Raw genomic sequence first — 22,298 nt, 5'->3', positions numbered from 1 at the left:
ACTCGGGGAAAAAGATACGCAAGGACTGTTTTAGTAACCATTTGTGAAGCACTTCAGATGTGACAAACACGCAACCATACTCTCAGTACACTCAACAGGACGGTAAACTGGGTATTATTAAGCATAAAGTATACTCTCAGTACACTCAACAGGATGGTAAACTGGGTATTATTGAGCATAAAGGCTCAGCAATGACTTCTTCCTTAGCTTGCACCAGGCCCTAAGACTGATCCTTAGCAGAACAACAAAATAGGTCAGCAGGAAAGGAGGAAGAAAAAAAATTCACAGAAGCCTGGTCTACAGAGTGAGATCCAGGACAGCCAGAGCTATTACACAGAGAAACCCTGTCTCAAGAAACAAAAACAAAACAAAAATTCACAGAAGGTAAAGTGTCCAAGGTAACTTAATTAATAAATGGTTAAGTTTGAATCCAAATGTTTTCAAATTTTATAACAGTCTCTCCACTCCACAGAGCAGTCTGGAGACCTACTAGACATACAGTGGCCATCAACGAAGGACATATTAGGGTCTGTCTCGGCACACAGTTACTGTGGAAGCATGCACAAGAAATTGGTAAGATTTACTATGTCAGAGGAGAACTGGTGGCTGGGAGACCATGAGACAAAGCAGTATTTTCTTTCTTCTCTCCTATACCTTTATTTCTCTCTGGCCTCCAAATCCCTGGTTTAAGGATCCTCTAGAGTCGTCGGAGTATACATGAAACCATACCCAGCTTGTTCTTGTACTTTTTTCTAAGTTAAAAAAGCCATGAAATGAGCCGGGCAGTGGTAGCTCACGCCTTTAATCCCAGCACTCGGGAGGCAGAGGCAGGCGGATCTCTGTGAGTTCGAGGCCAGCATGGTCTACAAGAGCTAGTTCCAGAGCAGGAACCAAAAAGCTACGGAGAAACCCTGTCTCAAAAATTTAAAAAAAAAAAAAAAAAAAAAAAAAAAAAAAGCCATGAGATCTACTCAAAAAGTAAAACTAAAGAGTATTACTTTTTGATAACTTTTAACTCAGAATTCCTGGAGATAACTGTTAATTGTATTATGGTGCACGTACATGACTGAGGGAAGCATGTCTCAGCACACATAAAGAGGCTGGAAGAAAACTGCGGAGTTGGCTCTTTCAGCTTTACATAGGATTCTCGGGATCAAACTCAGGTCTGCAAGCTTACAAGGCAAGTGCCTTCTACCCACTGAGTCACCTTGTCAGTCTCATTATTTATCTGTTTGTTTGTTTGTTTGTTTGTTTGTTTTGAGGTGCTGTCTCATTATGCAGCTTAGCTGGCTTATAACTTTCTGAGATCTTCCTCTAGCTCACCTAAGTGCCTGGGCCACCATACCCAACTGAGCAGAATATTTTTTTTAAATATTTATTTATTTATTATGTATACAATATTCTGTCTGTGTGTATGCCTGAAGGCCAGAAGAGGGCACCAGACCCCATTACAGATGGTTGTGAGCCACCATGTGGTTGCTGGGAATTAAACTCAGGATTTGGAAGATCAGGCAATGCTCTTAACCACTGAGCCATCTCTCCAGCCCTGAGCAGAATATTTTTAAAGAATTCCAGAGGTTGAAGAGACAGCTCAATAAATCAGGAACTCACTGCACAAACATGAGGACCCAAGTTTGTGCCCCAAGCACCCAGATAAAAAGTCAAGCACAGGTCTGACAGTAGCAGCACACATTTAACTCCAGCACTCGTGAGGCAACGGCAGGCAGATTCTATGAGTTCGAGGTCACTCTGTAGACTGGTCTACAGAGCTAGTTCCAGAACAGCAAGGGCTACACAAAGAAACCTTGTCTCAAAATACAAAAAAAAAAAAAAAAAAAAAAAAAAAAAAAGTCAAGCACAGAAGCAAACACCATACTCTCAGCACTGGAAGGTAGAGACACAGGGTGGGTGGCACATGCCTACATCCAAGACTTCAAGTCAGTGAAGGAAGATAAGGAGTTCATGTTTATCTTACCTACTTAGAGAGTTTAAGCACAATCTAGGTTGAGAACTCAGAAAAAAACTTTCTCTTTTAAAACTATTTAGCTGGGCGGTGGTGGTGCACACCTTTAATTCAAGCACTTGGGAGGCAGAAGCCTAAGAATCTCTGTGAGTTCAAGGCCAGCCTGGTCTGCAAGAGCTAGTTCCAGGATAGGCTTGAAAAGCTACACAGAGCCGGGCGATGGTGGCGCACGCCTTTAATCCCAGCACTCGGGAGGCAGAGGCAGGCGGATCTCTGTGAGTTCGAGACCAGCCTGGTCTACAGAGCTAGTTCCAGGACAGGCTCCAAAGCCACAGAGAAACCCTGTCTCAAAAAACCAAAAAAAAGAAAAAGAAAAGAAAAGCTACACAGAGAAACCCTGTCTGGAGTGGGGGTTGTTATTCTTCTACTGGGCTGGAGAGATGGCTGCTCTTCCAGAGGACCAGGGTTCAATTCCCAGCACCCCCATTGCAGCTGTCTGTAATTCCGACTCCAGGAGTTACCTCCACATAGTTACACAAGTAGGCAAAACAACAATGCACATAAAATGAAAAAAAAAAAGAAATTTTAAAAATAAATAGGTAAGAAAAATCAGAAAACAAATTATCCTACCAACTAATAATGTCTTTTGACAGTCTTTCCAGCACAACCTAGAGACCTTGCCCCTCAGGCCTCAGACAGGACTTCCACAGGCACCTTACTCACTTTCCACCTAGGGCATTGCTACTGTTTACTAAACACCCCTGGTGTCCCTTCCTGCTAGCCTTTAAAAGTACTCTCTCACTCAGGTTTAGGCACAGGTCTGCAATTACAGCTACTCAGAAGGCTAAGGCAGGAGGATCGTATTTTGAAGGCTAACCTGGGCAACTTAAGAGAAAGCTTTGCATCAAAAAAAAAAAAAAAATTAAGGCCGGGCGATGGTGGCGCACGCCTTTAATCCCAGCACTCGGGAGGCTGAGGCAGGCGGATCTCTGTGAGTTCCAGACCAGCCTGGTCTACAGAGCTAGTTCCAGGACAGGCTCCAAAGCCACAAAGAAACCCTGTCTCGAAAAACAAAAAACAAACAAACAAACAAACAAAAAAAAATAAGTAAAATAAGTGAGATGTGGAGTGGGGTGTGGTGGCGCTAAAGCCCATTGATAGAAGGCACAAGGCCTTAGCCTACCACAAGAAAAACAAACAAAAAAACTCTCCAACAAAGGTTGACAAAGTGCATAAAAATCTTCCAGAGACAACAGAAAAAAAATTAACAACAAAAACTTTAAATTGTCTTAAGAAAAATTTCATGTCAAGAGGTTATGAGGTCAAAGCCTGTAACACAGAAGAGAAGCACAAAAGAAACAAACATTTGAAGAACAGGAAGCGCCTAACCATTCTCCAAGGGCAAAGTCGCTGGTCACTGCATACAAGGAAAAAACTTGTAGGCAGCTTCCAACTGCTATACATTGTTGCTAGCTGGGGGTGAATCACACAACCAAAGGAAACCTGGAAAATCATTCTCATAGGAGAAAAGGGGCTCAAAAGCTAGACTATGGGGTAAGAGGAGCCTTAAGTAGCAACTTTTCTCCCTGAGACAGGGTTTCTCCGTGTATCCCTGGTCGTCCTGGAACTCACTCTGTAGACCAGGCTGGCCTTGAACTCACAGAGATCCGCCAGCCTCTGCCCCCCAAGAGTTGGGATCAAAGTGTGCGCCACCACTACCCGGCTAAATTTTTAAAGTTACTTTATTTCATGTATGTGAGGTTTTGCCTACATACATGTCTGTGTATTCTGGTAAGTAAATGTGAAAATGATGATGGTCTCTTGGACTTGGATTTGGCTTAGGTTATGCAAACCCCCACTCCTTCTTACAATAATGCACTTGGCAGTCCAGCTCCTGTGTCTGACTAAGCGCTGTGCATGCGTGCCCCTCTTCAATGCACCTAAGCAACTTCAGAACCCCTTGAACCTCCACATTCACGGGACTATATATACACCTCTGTCTCTGAAGAAAAGTATCAATTTCTTCACCCCTAGCAATAACCGAATTCAGATAGTTTCCTTAAAAACAAAAGGGAGCCGGGCGGTGGTGGCGCACGCCTTTAATCCCAGCACTCGGGAGGCAGAGGCAGGTGGATCTCTGTAAGTTCGAGGCCAGCCTGGTCTACAAGAGCTAGTTCCAGGACAGGAACCAAAAAGCTACAGAGAAACCCTGTCTCGAAAATAAAAAAAAAAAAAAAGGGGGGGGAGGATTTTTTTTTTCTTTCTTTTTTTTGGTTTTATCGAGACAAGGTTTCTCTGTGGTTTTAGAGCCTGTCCTGGAACTAGCTCTGTAGACCAGGCTGGTCTCGAACTCACAGAGATCTGCTTGCCTTGCCTCCCGAGTGCTGGGATTACAGGCGTGTGCCACCACCGCCCGGCCCGGGATTTTATTTTTAATGAGTGTACATGTGTGTGTCTGTGTGAGGCATGTACAGGTGAGTGTAGTCATCTGTGAGTCCAGAAGAGGGCATGGGAGCCCCCTAGAGCTAGAGTTAAAGACTGTTTTAAGCCGGGCGTTGGTGGCGCACGCCTTTAATCCCAGCACTTGGGAGGCAGAGGCAGGCGGATCTTTGTGAGTTCGAGACCAGCCTGGTCTACAAGAACTAGTTCCAGGACAGGCTCCAAAACCACAGAGAAACCCTGTCTCGAAAAACCAAAAAAAAAAAAAAAAAAAAAAAAAAAAAAAAAAAAAAAGACTGTTTTAAGTCTCCTGCTGAGGGAGCACCAAACTGACCTTGCTCATTATCACTGAGCCATTTCTCTAGCCCAAATTCAGGTAGTTTCTACTCAAATACATTCCCAGTGTAACCAGTACAAGAACTGAAGGGCTGCTACAGCTCAAAGTAGTTTGGGGTACATGAACACTAAGGCAAGCTGTGTCCTTCAAGTGAGCTTTTAGGGCATTTATCATCTTATGCTTATGCATATTAATCAGCTGCATCATGGGAATGAACATTTGCAGCAGGAAAAGTTAATGCATGACCTAATCTATTTAACAATAGCCATAGTGTACCCTCACTATGCCCATAGTAACCAAAGTCTTCCTCAACTCCATAAAACAAAGCCATCAACAATAATCATAGCTAGCTGAAACATGGTGGTGTCCACCTTTAATCCCAGCACTTGGACAGTGTATCACTGGAAGGAGGGGGGCATTGAGGTTTCAAAAGCTCACACCAGGCTCATCTCATCTGTGCCCATGTGTGCATATAGCCATGCACAATTTTAAATTATTTTTTTGAGTAGGGCTGCAGGGGCCAGAGAGATGGCACAGCAGTTAAGAGCATTGGTTGCTGACAGAGTAGTCAAGTTTGGTTCCCAGCACTTTCACAACGGCTTACGGCTTATAACAGTCTATACCTCCAGTTCCAGGGGATCTGATGCTCTCTCTGACCTCCATAGACAATACAAGTACACAGTACACAGACATACATTTCAGCAAAGACAGACATGAAAATAAAATATAAAAACAAGAAAGAGGACTAGAGAAATTGAGTTCAGTGGTTAAGAGCCTATACTGCTCTTCCAGAGAGATCCTGAGTTTAATTCACATCAGGTGGCTCACAATCATCTGTAACTCCAGCTCCAGGAAAACCCAAATGCTCTGGTTTCTGCACTCATGTGTGCCTACATGTCTGTGTGTAACTTACACAATGACACACAGACAGACAGACACACACACACGTGCAGAATTTTTAAAAAATAAAAAAAATAAGAAGAGATGTCTTCACCCTTTTTCTTTGAATTTCTAAGACAGGGTTTCAATATTTACTCCAGACTGGCCTAGGACTTCCTAAGGAGCCCGAGCTGCTCCTCCCTCAAGACCCCTAGTGTTGGAATTACAAGTGTGTATGAGCCACCACACCTTGCTGAGAATGTACAGTTTTCTTGACTCAGATTCCAAAATTGGCACAGTTACAATATAGAGGTAGGTTTGCCTCAGATTCAAGGCAGCCCTCTTGCCTTGGTCTCTGGAACACTAGCATTAAGAGCGTAAGCCCACAGTCAACTAACTCCTCTCAAACACCTGAGCGCTGCTACGAAGGGGCTCGTCCACTAGCTGAGGTGATGAGCAGTCTTTCCAGTTCATGTGAACAGAAATGGTTTTTAAAAGGCAGGGTCAGGGTCTCAAGTCGCCCAGGCTGGTAAGGATGACTCCTCTCATCCTCCTGTGTCTCCTATGAGTACTATAATCACAAACGTGGCCACCGAGAAGCCATTTTTTAAAGACCATGATAAGTAAACTGGGAGTAATGGGTCATGTGAAGGCTAGAGCCAACATTTAGGAAACTTACCTGAATAAATGCAAAGACTTATATTTGACTTAAAGTCAGAAACGACAACAGTCCTAACTACAAAATTCTTCAGTGATAAATCATGACTGTCTATCATTAGACTACTAACATCTTCAGCCAGAGTTCTTTCTGACAGGATCTGCCCTGTGCAAAAGAGGAAGCTCAGCACCATTCGCAGTCTTTGCCAGCTAGATGCCAGCAGCATCCTCAAGCTCTGACCATCAAAAATACCTCTCGATATTGACAAACATAGCTTGAAAAATTAAGTCACCCAAGTTGGGAATAATTAAGATAATGGAATCCAAGTCTACCTCACTTATCTGTGAAAGGATACAAATGCCATTTATTAACAGTATGTTCTGAATAACTCTTGTCATCAGATGACCTTTGTAGAGTCTTACATGCGCTGGGGTAGGGCTCAGTGGCAGAACATGTCCTATCACTGCTGAGCCTGGGTTCAATCCCAGCACTTAGACAGTGACTAAATTAAAGTCAGTTTTGCCTAATAAGCAGCAGAAGACCACCACCCGCCACAACCACGGACCTAGGCAATCTATAAGGAAACACACCAAAGGACAGCCCAAATGTACTGAGTAGACAAAAGGTACAAGTAGCCCCTCTGTCATTGTCATCTTCTATGTACATTACTAACGCACTATACGGTACAGAAATGTTTTTCCCACGGTTATAGAAAAAGAACCCACAGCCACACTCATGCCAGCTAAGTGCTCTTATCACTGAGCGACACCCCAGTCCAGTGAATGTTAGAATTTTTTAAGGGGTAGAGGTGGGAAAAGGAGAGAAGACAGTGTCTCTACACCAAGCTAGTCTTCAGCTCCCTATGTAGCCCAGGAAAACTCTGAGCTTCTGATCTTCCTGCCTGTGTCCATCTCACAAGTGTTGAAAATTTAGGCTTCTATCACCATGTCCCCTTAAATTAGTCTTAAATCCCAAGATCTGTGTACTGAGTGCTATAATCCTAAATGGATCTACAGTACACAGTACTTTATATCAGATTTTTCAATTCTAAAAGAAACTTATGGTCATTCTAAAACAATGTTAACTAAGGGCCAGACAGATGGTTCAGCCAACAAGTCAGTCCTGGAACCCACAGAGAACCAACTGCCTGCAAAGTGGCCCTCTGACTCCACATGTACATATACCCATAGTCACACACATATCATATACACACACAACAATAAAATATAAAGTGGAGGTGAAGAGATCCCTCAGTGATCAGGAGCACTTACTGTTCTTATACAAGACTTGGCTTTTGTTGCCAGCGCCCACACAGCAGCTCACAACCATCTATAACCTCAGTTCAGGAGCTCCAACACCCTCTTCTGGTTCCCGTGGGCACCAGACATGTAAGGGGTACAACAGATGTACATGCAGGCAAAACATCCATTCACACAAAAAATTGTAATTATTTATTTTCTTTTATTTTGTTTTATTTATTCATTTCGGATTTTCCAAGACAGGGTTTCTTTATGTAGCCCTGGCTGTTGTGTAACTAGCTCGGTAACCAAGCTGGCCTCGAACTCAGAGATCCGCCTGCCTCTGCCTCCCAAGTACTGGGATTAAAGGCATGAGCTATCACTTCCTGTCCCTTATTTTGTTTTTTTTTTTGTTTTTTTTTTTTTTAAACAGAGAGCCTATCTAGCCCAGGCTGGCCTCAAGTATAGCCTTTCTCACGCAAGGCAATGCTCTGCTCCTATGAGCTAGCCCCCAGTTTTTCTGAGTTCTTACATGAATGTGCGCAGTGGGAAAATATTATAGTAATTAATCCAGAAAAGTAAAATATGTTATCACCTGAAATTTCAAAACAAGGTGTTCAAAACAGAAAATGTAAAACTGCTGATAAAATACTAGAGTTAGGGCTCAGAACCAGAGTGTTGAGACTGTAATGAGCCAGCCTTTCCGATATGAAATGAGGCCTATGCCTTTTCTACGAAAATAAAGCCATAGGTAGAAAAGCTTACTCCAATACAGTAATCCTGCCAGGTGTGGAAATTCACAAATGTAACTGCAGCTCTAGGAACGAGTAAATAATAGGTCACATTCTGGGAAAACGCCTGTGCATCTTCATATTTACAAAACTAATTCCAGCACTCATACTCCAAAATTTTAGAGTAAAATTTTTACTTTATTCTTATACCCAAATTTACTTAAACCCAAATAACACCTCACCCAATTGTTAATTACATGTTTAGTAATTGCAGTAATGAAACTAAGAATTCTTCACCTTTCCTTTCCTCCCATTTCTCTCCTTCTCTGGTCTACAGAATAGATTTCTCAGGAAAGTCTCAACTTAACATCATGAATCATTTGGTTCTTGACATCTGGTTCCTTCCAGGGGGGACAGATGACATTTAGCACAGGACATAAAAGACTGTGGGAAAGAAAAGTTCTTAGCCACAAGAAAGAACAAACCCCTGCCCTAGGGAAAAGGACCAAAAATCTTTTTCACAGCAGTTAAATATTAAACTTTAGCCAGACAGTAGTGATGCAGCATTCAGGAGGCAGAGGCAGGTGGATCTCTATGCGTTTGAGGCCAGCCTGGTCTACAGAATGAGTTCCAGGACAGCTGTTACACAGAAAAACCCTGTCTTAACACAAAAGAAAAAATTAATCAAACCACTGCTAGTTGAAAATGAACAGAACTGCAAATACTTAGGAGAATTACTGTATTGTCTGCCACATCAACTGCTACTGGGATAACCACAGAAGACCCTAAACAGCTATAATCGTTGAATTTAAATATCATTATAGAGTTGTAGTTGACTCACTGTTTATGGTTTATTCCTCTGTGTGTGTGTGTGTGTGTGTGCGCGCGCGCGCATGCACGCGTGCGCACCTATGTTTTGTTGATCACAGACACAACAATTAGACCAGGCTGTCTGGCCATGGAGCCCCCAGGGATCCTCCTGTCTCCTCCACCTCCCTAGCTCTGTGATTAAAAGGGAGCACAGCCTCACTCAGCATTTCTTAGTGAGTTCTGGGGAATCAAATGAAGCCCTCATGCTTACAAGGCAAGTGTTTACTAAAGAGCTAACTTCTCAGCCTCATTCCCTTTTGTGAGACAGAATCTCACTACTTAGCTCAGTTTGGCCTCAACCTTGTGGCAATCCTCCAGCTTCAACTTTCCAGGTGCCAGCCTTACAGTGTGAACCACCATGACGTTCACAGTTTATTTCAAAGAAGACAGTCTAACAACATGCCCTTACAAACAAAAACTGTAAATTACTAAACCAAGCCCACTCAACTTCTACAGCTTACACAAAATGAGAATAAAGGTTAACAGTGGTATATAGAAATAAGCCTTTAGGGGCTGGTGAGACGACCCAGCAGGTAAGAGCACTTACTGCTCTTGTAGAAGACCTGTGAGAGACCAGGCAGTGGTGGCACATGACTTTAATGCCAGCACTCAGGAGGCACAGGCAAGGCAATCTCTGTGAGTTTGAGGTCATCCTGGTCTATAGAGTGAGTTCCAGGGCAGGCAAGGCTACACAGAGAAACCCTGTCTTGTAAAAACAAACAAATACCAGAGGACCTGTTAGGTTCCCTGCATCCACATTACAACTGTCACTTTATTTCCAGGGGATCTGACACCTTGACACCTTGGCCAGGCCAACCTGGTCTACATAGGAAGCTCTAGGGCAAGCAGTGAGACCCTTCTCTCAAAAAAAGGGGGAGAGGTAGCACAGTGGTTAAGAGCACTGGCCACTCTCCTAAAGAACCTGGATTCAATTCCCAGCGCCCACAAGCCAGCTCACACCAGTCTGTAACTCTAATTCCAAGGGATCCAAAATCCTCACACAGATATACTAGCTAGCAAAACCCCAATGCACATAAACAAAAATAAATCATTTTAATAACAAAAGGGAAAAAAGAAATTATCCTTTCATACCAACAAATCACAAGCCTATTAATTGTGCCTTATACATTTATACAGAAGCATATCTAAAAAATGGCTATTTAATTTGAAGAGATCATATTCATTATATTAGGCTCAAAGAACAGCTATTTCTATTGTGTTAAAGACACAAAGAAAACCAAACTTGGTTGTGATCAAGGCCACAACTAACATGCAGAGTGTCACCTCCACCTTGAAGAGCAATCCTGTCCAAGAGTAACGGCATCAGTTTCTCAACAGAGCACAGTGCTCTGCTGCAATCCACGGTTCTCTCTCTCTCTCATTCTCTTTTTTTCTGTCTTTCTTTCGGGCTTTATGTTATCTGTGTTTATGGGTGTTTTGCCTGCATGTATGTCTATATATCACCGGTGAACCTTGTGCCTGACAAGACCAGAGAGGGAGAGCATTGGTTCTCCCGGAACTGGATTGCAGATGTCTGGGAACAGTCGTGTGGGTGATGGGAATCAAACACAGGTCCTCTGGAAGGGCAGCCAGTGCTCCTAACTGCTGAGCTATATCCCCGACCTTTTTAAAAAAAAAAAAATAGTTTCCCACCATGTTGCTCAAGATGATCTCAAGCAATTTTTCCACCTTAGCCTGTCATGTACTAGGCTTATAGGTATGCGCTCCCACACCCAGTCCAATGTCTGAACGTTATAAACTTTACAGACAGGGTCTAGTTATATAGCCTACGTTGGCCTTGAACTCATGGCAGACCTTCTACCTCAGTCTCCCAAGTTCTGAGATCACAGGCAGGTGCTACTGTGATCAATTTTGAGATGGGGTCTCTGTATGTAGTCCTGGCTGTCCTGGAGCCTCTGCTTCCCAAGTGCTGGGAGTAACAGTGTGCTACCAGCACCCAGAAGCATTATCAATGGGGCTGGAAAAGGCTTAATGAGTAATAACACTGGTTACTCTAGTCTGAGAACCTGAGTTTGGATCCTGACACATAAAAACCTGGTCATGGCTACACAGACGCTGCTACCTTGGCACTGAGAAAAGTGGGGGAGTGAGAAGACAGAAGAATCAGTGGAGACTACTGGATAGCAGACTAGGTCCAGGCTCAGAAAGAGATCCTGCCTTGAAGGAATAAATGAAGAGTGACAGAGCAGGATACCCTCCTCTAGCTTCCCCATGTGTGCATTCAAGCATATACATACATACATACACACATGTACATATCACACACATATATACTCACTCACACATGTACGCACATGTACACAGACACATACGCATTATCAAAACCAAACAAGTATATCATAAATTCCCCAAATTACCTGTTTTATATATGGCTCACTGTGGTAGCTGAATAAACAAGCCACTTGCTTCCTAAGAAATAATGAAGTTAAATAGAACACAGGCAATGGAGACAAAATAACATAGTCATGGATAGAAATTATAGTTCATCAATTGCTAGTCAACTGCTCCAGGGCAATTTTCCTCTTTCAATTTGAATTTTGTGTGCAAAATGACAAGGTTTAATTCCAGTTTCCACTGGTAGGATTAACTGCATGCGAACCGTCCACCACACATAGCTTTTCTGCTTTCAGCTAAGACCAAGCAGAGAAATAGCCAAGAGTCTGATTCAAAGCAGGAGCTAAGAGACAGTCACTCTTATTATTTTGCTGTTATTCTCATCAACTCCTTAAAAATTTGTTTTCCTTATGACCTCACTATAGGGTCGTTATTGAGGAGCTGAAAACAATTAATGCAAGAAATAGAGGCAGGGAAGTAGCTCAGGAACAGGCCCCAAACCCCACCTGTGAGCAGCAAACACAAAGTGCCAAGGAGAGGGTGCGAGGTGAAGCCACTCACTGCCAAGCCTGACAACCTGAGTTCAGGTTCCCAGGCTCACAGAAAAGCCAGATGGCAGGAAGTGGGCTATAATACCTATGAAATAAAGAAAATTGAAGGTAGAGACAGGAGAATCCTCAGGAGTTCAGGCGACAGCTAGCCAGGCTATGCAGTTTGCTGTCAAGTAGCTCTGCCTCAAACACACCGAGAAAGTGAGATACGGTGACTTGAGCTTGTCTCTGGCCTCCATGTGAGTGCCATGCACACACCCCATGGTACACACATATCCTTACTCACATATACACCCTCACTACACATACACAATATAAAATTCACACAGAATAAATTTTTTTCTAGACAGAATTTCTCTGTGTAACCCTGGCTGTCTTAGAACTTGCTCTGTAGAACAGGCCTCGAACTCAGAGCTCCACCTACCTCTGCCTCCCAAGTGCTGGGATTAAAGGTGGTGTATGTCACCACTGCCCAGCTACAAATAAAATTTTAAATAAATAAAATAATGAAATAAAATGAAGGCAAAAATACGATAATTACAAATGAGGATTTATATCAAGTCAACATATGTCTAGAAAGGACAATAGAATTATAAAATATTAATGGCTTTCTTTTTTGTCTTTTGAGACAGAGTCTCATGTTGTCCAGGCTGGCCTCAGTTTGATATATTGTTATGGTCAAGGTTGAACTCCTGATCCATCTGCCTGTTTCCCAAGTGTTGAAATTGCAGGCCTGTGTATCACACCCAACAATAATGATTATCTTCAAAAAATTTATTAAAATTCGAAAAACTGAAAATGACCAGGCTGGAGAAATGGCTTGGTGATTAAAAGTAGGTATTGTTCTTGTAGCAGTTCAGATCCCAAAACCCACTTTGGACAACTCACAACCCCCTGTAACTCCAGCTCTAGGGGGATCTGATGCCTCTGTTCTCTTCCAGCATCTGCTCGTTCTCATGCGTGTTCTCTCTCTCTCTCTCTCTCTCTCTCTCTCTCTCACACACACACACACACACACACACTTAAAACTAGAAGGGGGGGTAGGAGAGGTGGCTAGGAGGTTAAGAGCACTGGCTACTCTTCCAGAGGACCTAGGTTCGATTCCCATGACCTATATGGGGTCTGTCAGTACCTCCAGTTCCAAAGAATCTGTTGCCCTCCTCTAACCTCTGCAGACATCAAGCATGCACACAGTACATACGTACAGGCAGATAAAACACACACAAAATAAAGTGAAAAAAAATCTAATAAAAGATATTTTTAAAACTTAAAACATAAATCTTTAAAAGAATATATAAATAAGTAAATACTTTTAATATATGATTAAAATCATCAGAGGATATAGCTCAGTTAGTAGCATTTGCCTAGCATGCAAAAGCCCTGGGTTGGATCGCCAGCATCATATAAAATCAGGCGGCAAGACTGAGAAAGTAGAGGCAAGCAGGAAGGTCAGAAACTCAAAGTCATCCATGTAGAGGCCAGACCACTTGAAACCCCATTTCAAAAAAAAAAAAAAAGACAAAAGACAGTGGGGAGGGGATGGCTCAGTTGGTCAAGAGCCTTCCTGGCAAGCACAAGGTCCTGAATTTCATGGTCAGAACCCAAGTAAAACTCCAAGACTCAGAGTGAGGAGCACACAATTATAATCCCTGTGCTAGGAAGGCAGAGATGAGGAAAGCCCTTAGGACTCACTGGCCCACTAGTCAGGTCTAATGGGTGAGCACCAAGCTAGCAAAAGACCTTGTCTCAAAGAAATGGATGGGGGGAAAAATAGCCAGACAGTGGTTGCCAGGTTACTCATTTTTCCCGGTTGCCCAGACATGAATAATCACACAGAAACTATATTAATTACAGCACTGTTTGGCCAATAGCTTAGGCATATTCCTAGCTAGCTCTTAAATCCTAAACTAACCCATCTCCATTAATCTGTGCATCACCACGAGGTCATGGCCTATCAGCAAAGTTTCAACGGCTCTGGTGGAGGCAGCTGTCTCCTGTGTGGCTACATGGCTTCTCCCCAACTTGGCCTACTCTCTCTCTACATCTCTGTTTGGATTTCCTGCCCGGCTTTACTCTGCTAAGCCATTGGCTGAAAGCAGCTTTATTCATTAACCAATAAAAACAACACATAGACAGAAGGACTTCTTACATCAGACAGAGGTGGCACACACTTAATCACAGCACTTGGGAGACACAGACAGGAGGATCTCAGTGATTTCAAAGCCAGCCTGGTCTACAAAGTGAATTGCAGGACAGTCAAGACTGTTACACAGAGAAACCCTGTCATGAAAAACCAATGGAAAAAAAAAGAACATGAATGGTGTGGTTGTTTGAATGATAAAGTCCCACAAATAATATGCATATATTTGAATATGCAGTTCCCAGATGGTGGCACTGTTTTGGGAATAATTAGGAGATATGGCCTTCATGAAAGAGATGTGGCATGGGAGTGAGCTTTGAGAGATTTCAAGAGACTTTTTTTTTTTTTTTTTGGTTTTTCAAAACTGGGTTTCACTGTGGCTGTCCTAGAACTCATTCCCTAGACCAACCTTGTCTCAGACTCAGAGATCCACCTGCCTCTGCCTCCCGAGCAGTAGAATTAAAGGCATGTTCTATATCATACCTGGTTTAAGTTTATAAAAACAAAACAAAGTCTTATCAAAATACATATGAAAAATTTTATTTTCTTGTTTGTTTTTGGAGACAAGGTCACTACCTAGGCCAGGCTTGCCTCAACTCAATCTTCCCGCCTCAGCTTCCACAGTGCTGGGATTATAGGTCTGTACCACCATCCTTGATGGACAACTGTTGTTTAAGAAAAAAAAAAAAGGGGGGGTGGGCTGTGGTGGCGCACACCTTTAATCCCAGTACTCGGGAGGCAGAGGCAGGCGGATCTCTGTGAGTTCGAGACCAGCCTGGTCTACAAGAGCTAGTTCCAGGACAGGCTCCAAAACCACAGAGAAACCCTGTCTTGAAAAACCAACAAAAAAAAAAAAAAGAAAGAAAAGAAAAACAAAAAAAAATGAGTTTAATATGATGGTGAGCAAAAGCAAAATGTTCAACTCTTCTGAAGTTCATAGTCACGAAATGAAGGAAGTATAAACTCATGATAAATCAAGGACAGAGAGGTAAGCAAGAGCCAGGGAAGGGGTTTAACTTGAGACAGATCTAAGATTATCTTCCACAAGGAGGTACAAACTGAAAGATAAAGGATTAGGACTGAGGTCAAAAGGAGAGGTGTTCCCAGAAGTGGAGCGCAGCTTGTACAGACTCCACGGCAGGAGGAATCACAGCGAGACGGGAGGATGCTGTGACTATTTCTCAGGTAGAAAAGCATTAAGAGCCTTAGAGATGCTCTCTAAGCATTTAACATTTAACAGTGCTTCCTGTTCTTGCAGAGGACCTGAGCTTAGGTCTCAGCATCTGCACTGGACAGCTAGCTCATAGCTACCCAGAAAGCCAGCTCCAGGGCATCTGACTTCCTCTCCAAACCTCTGAGAGTACATGTACACAGGGCATACAAACATACTCAGAAATGAAAACCTCTTAAAAGGAAGGCTACAGTATATGCTTTTCCCTCACAAGGCCCTGGACTCAATCACCAGAGCCATCAAAACAAAACAAAATACTCCCTTCAGCGCTTATCTGGAAGGCAGGCAGGCTGAGGGGAAGATGTGATCAGACCTATAGTCTGGATTTAGCTTCTCAAATATAGATGGAGCCGAGGGGAAAATAAAAGTTAAAAAAAAAAAAATTTAAACAGACTCTTATTAAGATAGGCAGTAGTTTGGACAGGGGATTGTCATCAAGTGAGGGTGACAAACTGAAGCTGACAAATTCAAGAGATACTAAAGAAAACCTAATGATACATTTTCTATGATACATTTTATACAAGGGATAAAAGCAACAAAGTGTCCAAGATTGTGATGGGCATGACCGCAGAAAGACATGCCCAGGAGGCAGGAGTCCTCCAGGAGCTGTAAAGCAGTTAAAACATTTCAAAAGGCCGGGCAGTGGTGGCGCACGCCTTTAATCCCAGCACTCGGGAGGCAGAGGCAGGCGGATCTCTGTGAGTTCGAGGCCAGCCTGGTCTACAAGAGCTAGTTCCAGGACAGGCTCCAAAACCACAGAGAAATCCTGTCTCGAAAAAAAAACAAAGAAAAAAAAAATTTCAAAAGGACGAATACCCCCTCCCATCCCACCTCCGGAGGATATTCTAATCTAGTGTAATATCCTATTTCCTTACAGAACAGGATTTTATGACAACAGGATGGCTCAACAAAGGCTCTGGGTTCTTTCCCCCTTTCCAAAAAATTAAAAAATAAAAATAAAAAATAGGAAAACAAATAGAAATAAAAAATAAGGACCAAGTCACCCAAGCAATATTAGCAATTTTTTTAAATCCCTCTTTTTCTTTATTAGAATATGGTCTCACTATGATCTGGAAGTCTTTATAAAAATCAAGCTGGCCCTCAAACTCAGAAATCCTGTCTATACCTCCCCAGTGCTGAGTGTCACCAAGACTGGTCTTAAAAATACCTTAAAAGTGGTGGTGGTGGTGGGGGGGCTGGAGAGATGGCTCAGTGGTTAAGAGCATTGCCTGCTCTTCCAAAGGTCCTGAGTTCAATTCCCAGCAACCACATGGTGGCTCACAACCATCTGTAATGAGGTCTGGTGCCCTCTTCTGGCCGGCAGACATACACACAGACAGAATATTGTATGCATAATAAATAAATATTTAAAAAAAAAAGTGGTGGTGGTGGTACATGCCTTTAATCCAAGTACTCAGGAGGCAGAGGCAGGAGAAACCAGTTCAAGGGCAATGTAGTATAAAAAGTAAGTTCCAGGATAGGACTACACAGAGAAACCCTATCTCCAAAAACAACTAAAAGGAATTCCTTTTATGTTAGTGGAACAAGCCTATAATCCCAACACTCCAGATGGATACTGTGATGTGGCCAGGCATGGTAGTACACACCTTTAATCTCAGTATATGGGAGGCATAAGCAGGTGGATCTCAGTGAGATTAAGGCCAACCTGCTCTACAGAGCAAATTCAACACCAGGCAGGACTAAATTGGGAGACCTTGCCTTAAAATTAATTAACTAATTAATTTAAAACCTCAAGCTTTATTGAGCTAAAATAAGACTAGGCTGGGCAGAGGTGGCACATGTCTTTAATGCCAGCATTTAGGAGGCAGAGGCAAGGGGATTGAATTGAAGGCCAGCCTGGTCTACAAAGGAGTTCCAGGACAGTTAGGACTATACAGAGAAACCCTGTCTCAGAGAACCAAAAAGAAAAAGAAAATAATAAAGCTCTATTTGTATTTCGACATTCTGGAATGACTAGAAAGTATGTCCTTGGGAATCAGGCATAACTGTTTGTTTTGTCAGGGTTTTCTTCTAGGTCACAGTTACTTAATTTTATTTTTTTTTCTCTTATGAAGTAGAAAAAGGAACCTACAGGTACAATGTTAATTCTATGAATTGAATTTCTTATTCAATGCTTTAAGTATCTACTTTCCTTAGATTTTTATTTTAAATTTTCTAATGACACTGATGCCTCTTTTTTTTGGTATGTGGGGGGGTCTCACTACATAGCTCTAGAGTTCACCATATAGAACAGGCTGGCTTTAAACTCACAGAGATCTGCCTACCTGTTCTTCCCCAGTGCTGCCTTAAAGGTGTGTACAACCAGGCCCAGCATAATGACCAGGCTGGCCTCAAAATCACTACACAGAGGTTAGAAGATGGCTCAGTGCTTTAGAGTATATACTGCTCTTCCAGAGAACCCAAGTTCAGGTCCCAGCACCTACAACATCAGGCAGCTCATAACTGCCTAGATTTGCAGGGCATTCAACTGTCCTCTTCTGAACTTTGTGGGCAACTGCATTCAAGTGCATACATATAAAAATAAGAATTAATGACAAATCACTAAATAAACTGGGGATGACCTTGGACTGCTGGTACTGCACCTTCCTGCCAAGTGCTGGGGTTACAAGTGTAACAACACCACACCTTGTTGAGGCCTCATAACTTCAGAACTGATGAACCCCAAAGAAAATAAGAAAGGAAAATGTCCCTCTGAAACTAATCAAAAAGAAAAAAAAGAACAATAGAAAGAGAGAAGTTTTTAGTTCAGAGTGAGAATGTGTCTCAAGAAGCTAAAAGAAGTTAACTCTGATAAGACAACCCACTGTTAGCTCTTGTTTCTACTTTCTTCTGCTCTCCTCAGCCCAGGGCCACATTTATTCTATTTTATGAATGAAGAGTTTTCTGATTATAAAATCAGTAGTAAAACTAATTAAAAACTAGAAAGGAAAAAATGGTTCTCTCTGGGTTTCTTTAAAAATAATCAATATTATCAGTTTAAAAAATGCTTCTATTCTATGATCAACAGGATTTTCTTTCTTTTTTTAAATCAAGAATGGAAAGATAACAAAAATGGGTGTGGGATTTTCCGCCTTTCCTGAATATGCTTTGTGGCTAACAATATATTTAGCCCTCATTACCATGTACATACACAGGTGTCAGAAAGACAAAGACACAGGCCCACCCTCAATGAGTCTACAATCTTGTGAGTGCAGGAGAATGTGAAATAAAAACTGCTAGACCGCTTTGAGCCGGGCGGGCGGTGCCACACTCCTATAACCCCAGCACCCAGGAGGCCAGGACCGGAATCTCTGTTAGTTCAAGGCCAGTCTGGTCAACACATCAAATTCCAGAACAGTCACAGTTACTACACAGTGAAACCCTGTCCAGAGAGAGACAGACAGACAGACAGACAGACAGAAGAGAGAGACAGAGACAGAACACAGAGAGAGACAGAGACACACATACACACAGAGAGAGGGAGAGACAGAGACAGACAGACAGACACACAGAGAAGACCCAGTTGCAGTTACCAAGATTGTTATCATTGTTCTTAAAAATGTATCTCTTTTAAGTTTTCTACTCATGCTGAATTTATCTAAGAGAATGGTCTGAGACCAAATACAAAAAACATCATTCCCACAAAAGAAAAGAAAAATCATGTGCTTTTAAGAAATCAGGTCCTAGCCATCCGGTGGTGGTGCACACTTTTAAATCCCACACTCAGGAAGCAGAGGCAGGGAGATCTCTGAGAATTCCAGGACAACCTGGTCTACAGAGCGAGTTCCAGAATACCCAAGAAGCTAAGGCTACACAGAATAACCCTGTCTAAACCCCGCTCCACCCCACCCCCAAAAACTCAGGTCTTCAATAAGCCCATTAAACCAATTATCTCTCCTCTACAGACTGCTAACAAATGTGGGCCTCGTGAACAAAGGTTAGAGAGCGTGAAATGGGTTGCCAGCATGTCTCACCTTTTCCTCTTCCATTTATTTTATTTATTTTTTTAAGGTACAACCAGACCATGGCCATATTTGAGCACAGCTATGTTTGGGTATGAGCAGCGCTAAGGAGAGAAGCAAGAGCCAATCTCATCCTAGCTGGTTTTCCTATCTTCCTCAGAAGTAGTCTGTGCTTCCACAGCTAAAATATGGGGGTGGAAAGTTACAAGAGCGCCAGGCTTCTCCCTTACTAAACCCCCCTCAAATGATAATGCAGCCAACCACTCCTTTCTGGGAACTTAAGGTCATGAGCTTTAAAAATGGACAATGGAACTCCAATATGGGCTTCAGAAAGATGGAGACAGTCAGATGAGGTGGGGGCAGGGAAGTGGGGGATGAGGGGAAGAGCCCAGCCTGGGAAAGCAGAATGGGGAGGTCAAGGCCAGGGAATTGGGGAGCCAGAGAAGAGGCAATCTTTCAGGATCTGTCTAAGTAGGCCCGTCACAGCAGTCTGGAAAGCATGAAGGGTTCATTTGAGAAACTGGGGCACTCATTTACCAGCGCTACTACCTCCCCTCTTCTTGGGAACGGAGATAACCACCTAAGAATCCGCCCCCCCCCATGGCTTTTCTTGCCCTTGAAAACTGACCCTCAAGAAAAGAAACAAAACCTTTATAAGAGAGAAGGACCGGGGGCAAGGTGTTCCGCAATCATCCCGTGGGGAGCCTACCCCAGTTCGGGAACTTTAATATTCATTGGAATAGAGCGGCGGGAGGGGGAGGGGAGCGGAAGCCTCGAATCATAAGAATCTCAGGGCGAGGGGTCCCGCGGCTCCCGGGCTGGGCGGGCGGCGGCCTGGGGCGCGGTCTCCGGCCGGGAAGGCCAGCCCGCAGGCCTGAAACGTGAGCAGGAGCGCGGAGGGCCCGGGGCGACAAGCGCAACCTGGCGAGCAGACGCCGGCCTAGGCCTCGGAGGCTCGGACACACCCACCGCGGCGGCAGCGCTTACCTGCTCCTCCTCGGGGGTCAGCTCCGGCGCCATGTCCGGCCGGGGCGCGGTCACCGGCTCCATCCCGCCGCCGCCGCCGCCGCCGCCGTCGCCCGCCGGGGGACAGCACTGGTCCGCGAGCGCCGGAGCCCGCCGCCCGCCCTCCAACTCCGCGTCTGCGGCCCGGCGCCTCAGCAGCTCTCGGCCGGCTCACGCATGGTGGGACCGGCGCGGCCCGGCGCCCGCGGCGGCTGCCAACGCCGCTCCTGCTGGCCGTAGAATCGGCTGTCGCTCCCGCGGGGAGGAAATGCCTCTTATTTTCTTCGCTCCTTTCCTCGCGCTACCCCGCCTCTCCAGAGGAGAAAAAAAGTCAGCCGAGGAACTAACAGCAGCGCGGGGTGGTTATTATTTTTTTTTTTTCTTTAAAGGAAATAATGAGAGCGACAACTTTTAAAACCCCCGCGAAGGCCGCCGGCCTCCGGGGCGTCTTCACTCGCGTGCAGAGCTCGCTGGCCCTGAAAGCGCCGGCTCCGCGAGCGCGCCTAGCCCGGGCGTCCTCGGGGATGCGGGCCCTGCGACCTGCGCGGCGGCCTCGCGGCCCAGTTCCTCAAAAGCCGCGGCGGCGAGAGGGAGGGCGGGCGCGAGCGAGCGAGGAAAAGGCGTCCCCCTCCCGGCTCAGGGCCAGCGCTGCGGCCTGCGCCGCGTCCGCCCGAGCCCCCCGCGGCTCCATTGAGAAACTGAGCATCTCATTCACAAACAGGCGCCGGGGAGGGCCGGGCCGAAAGCTGTCCGAGAGGGGGAGACAGAGAGGAGCTGGGAGGAGGGGAGACCGAGCGGAGTGGCGGGGGAGGGGCTGCGGGAGACGAGGCAACTCCCCTACCGGAGGGAGAGGAAGACGCAATTGAGTTAAAAGAATCCAAAATTATGGTAAGACGGCACCCTTCCCCGCATTCACAGGCGGCTACCACCAATATATTCTTGAGGAACCCACATCTTAGGGTCTTAAACGGTTGCCTCCGAGGTCTAAGAAGCTCAGATGCCAAGAATCTGACAGATAAGCAAGGGTCACATTTCTTTGCTCAAAGTATCCTGTATTCTAGCATCATTGTAGCTAGTTTTAATGGCGTACGAGAAAAAGACATTTTATGTCAGAAGTCATTCAAAAACACACAGCCTTTGCAAATGCTTCATTTTCCTGTAGGGCAAGCGCACCAGAGTTTGGGCCTCTCGGGATAGGGGCATTGTGAAGGGCGGGCTGACTGAGCCTTCTGTGGTTTTTCATCATTTTAGACCAAAGATAAGTATTCCAGAGTATTTCAACAAACCAGAGTGCCACAGCTAGTCCCCCCAGGACTGGAGCGCGCAGAAAGAACCAGGGGAAGAGTCTTCAGAAAAGAAAATGCTGTCGGTTTTTGATGCTCATCTTGGAGAACTTTTTTTGGTTTTTCGAGACAGGGTTTCTCTGTAGCTTTGGTGCCTGTTCTGGAACTAGCTCTTGTAGACCAGGCTGGCCTCAAACTCCCAGAGATCCGCCTGCCTCTGCCTCCCAAGTGCTGGGATTAAAGGCGTGCGCCACCACCGCCCGGCTTGGAGAACTTTTTAAAGGCAGGATGGAGTCTGGTCTCCCTCTTTTCTCAGGTGGCTTTTGACCTTATTGGTTTCAAGTGGTCCAGGAAACTGGGACTCCAGTACATGCCCTTGCAACAACTATAGGACTTGAAAAGTAATGCCCGACCTCACTTGATTTTAAAATATATGTGTGTGTGTGTGTGTGTGTGTGTGCTTGTTTGTTTTTGAAAGATGGTTTCTCTATGTATCTCTGGCTGCCATAGAACGTAGAACTCAACCATACTGGGTTCAAACTTGCAGAGATCCTCCTGAGTGCTGGGATTAAATGCACCAGCAAACCTAACTTTAGATATTTTTTAATTGAAAATATTTTTTTCTTACAATATAGTCTTAACCTCATTTTTGCACC

At 44.3% G+C, this 22,298-nt stretch overlaps 1 protein-coding gene across 3 annotated transcripts in view; it reads right to left on the bottom strand.

Annotated features, from left to right (window-relative positions):
- The window catches only part of Ptpn9 (protein tyrosine phosphatase non-receptor type 9), a 79,047-nt gene extending 57,945 nt beyond the window's left edge, over nucleotides 1-21,102 (bottom strand). For all 3 annotated transcript variants that reach the window (XM_041638518.1, XM_041638520.1, XM_041638519.1), the window contains exon 1: nucleotides 20,342-21,102. In XM_041638518.1, coding sequence (XP_041494452.1) covers nucleotides 20,342-20,404 — 63 coding nt within the window. In that variant the 5' untranslated portion in view covers nucleotides 20,405-21,102. The remainder of the gene's footprint in view (nucleotides 1-20,341) is intronic.
- Between the last annotated feature and the right edge of the window lie 1,196 nt (nucleotides 21,103-22,298).

This window comes from Microtus oregoni, unplaced genomic scaffold (assembly GCF_018167655.1).
Source record: "Microtus oregoni isolate MIOR12 unplaced genomic scaffold, Mior012 000055F_ref0000237, whole genome shotgun sequence".
Classification (NCBI taxonomy): Eukaryota; Metazoa; Chordata; class Mammalia; order Rodentia; family Cricetidae; genus Microtus; species Microtus oregoni.
This window is presented reverse-complemented; position numbering and strand designations above follow the sequence as displayed.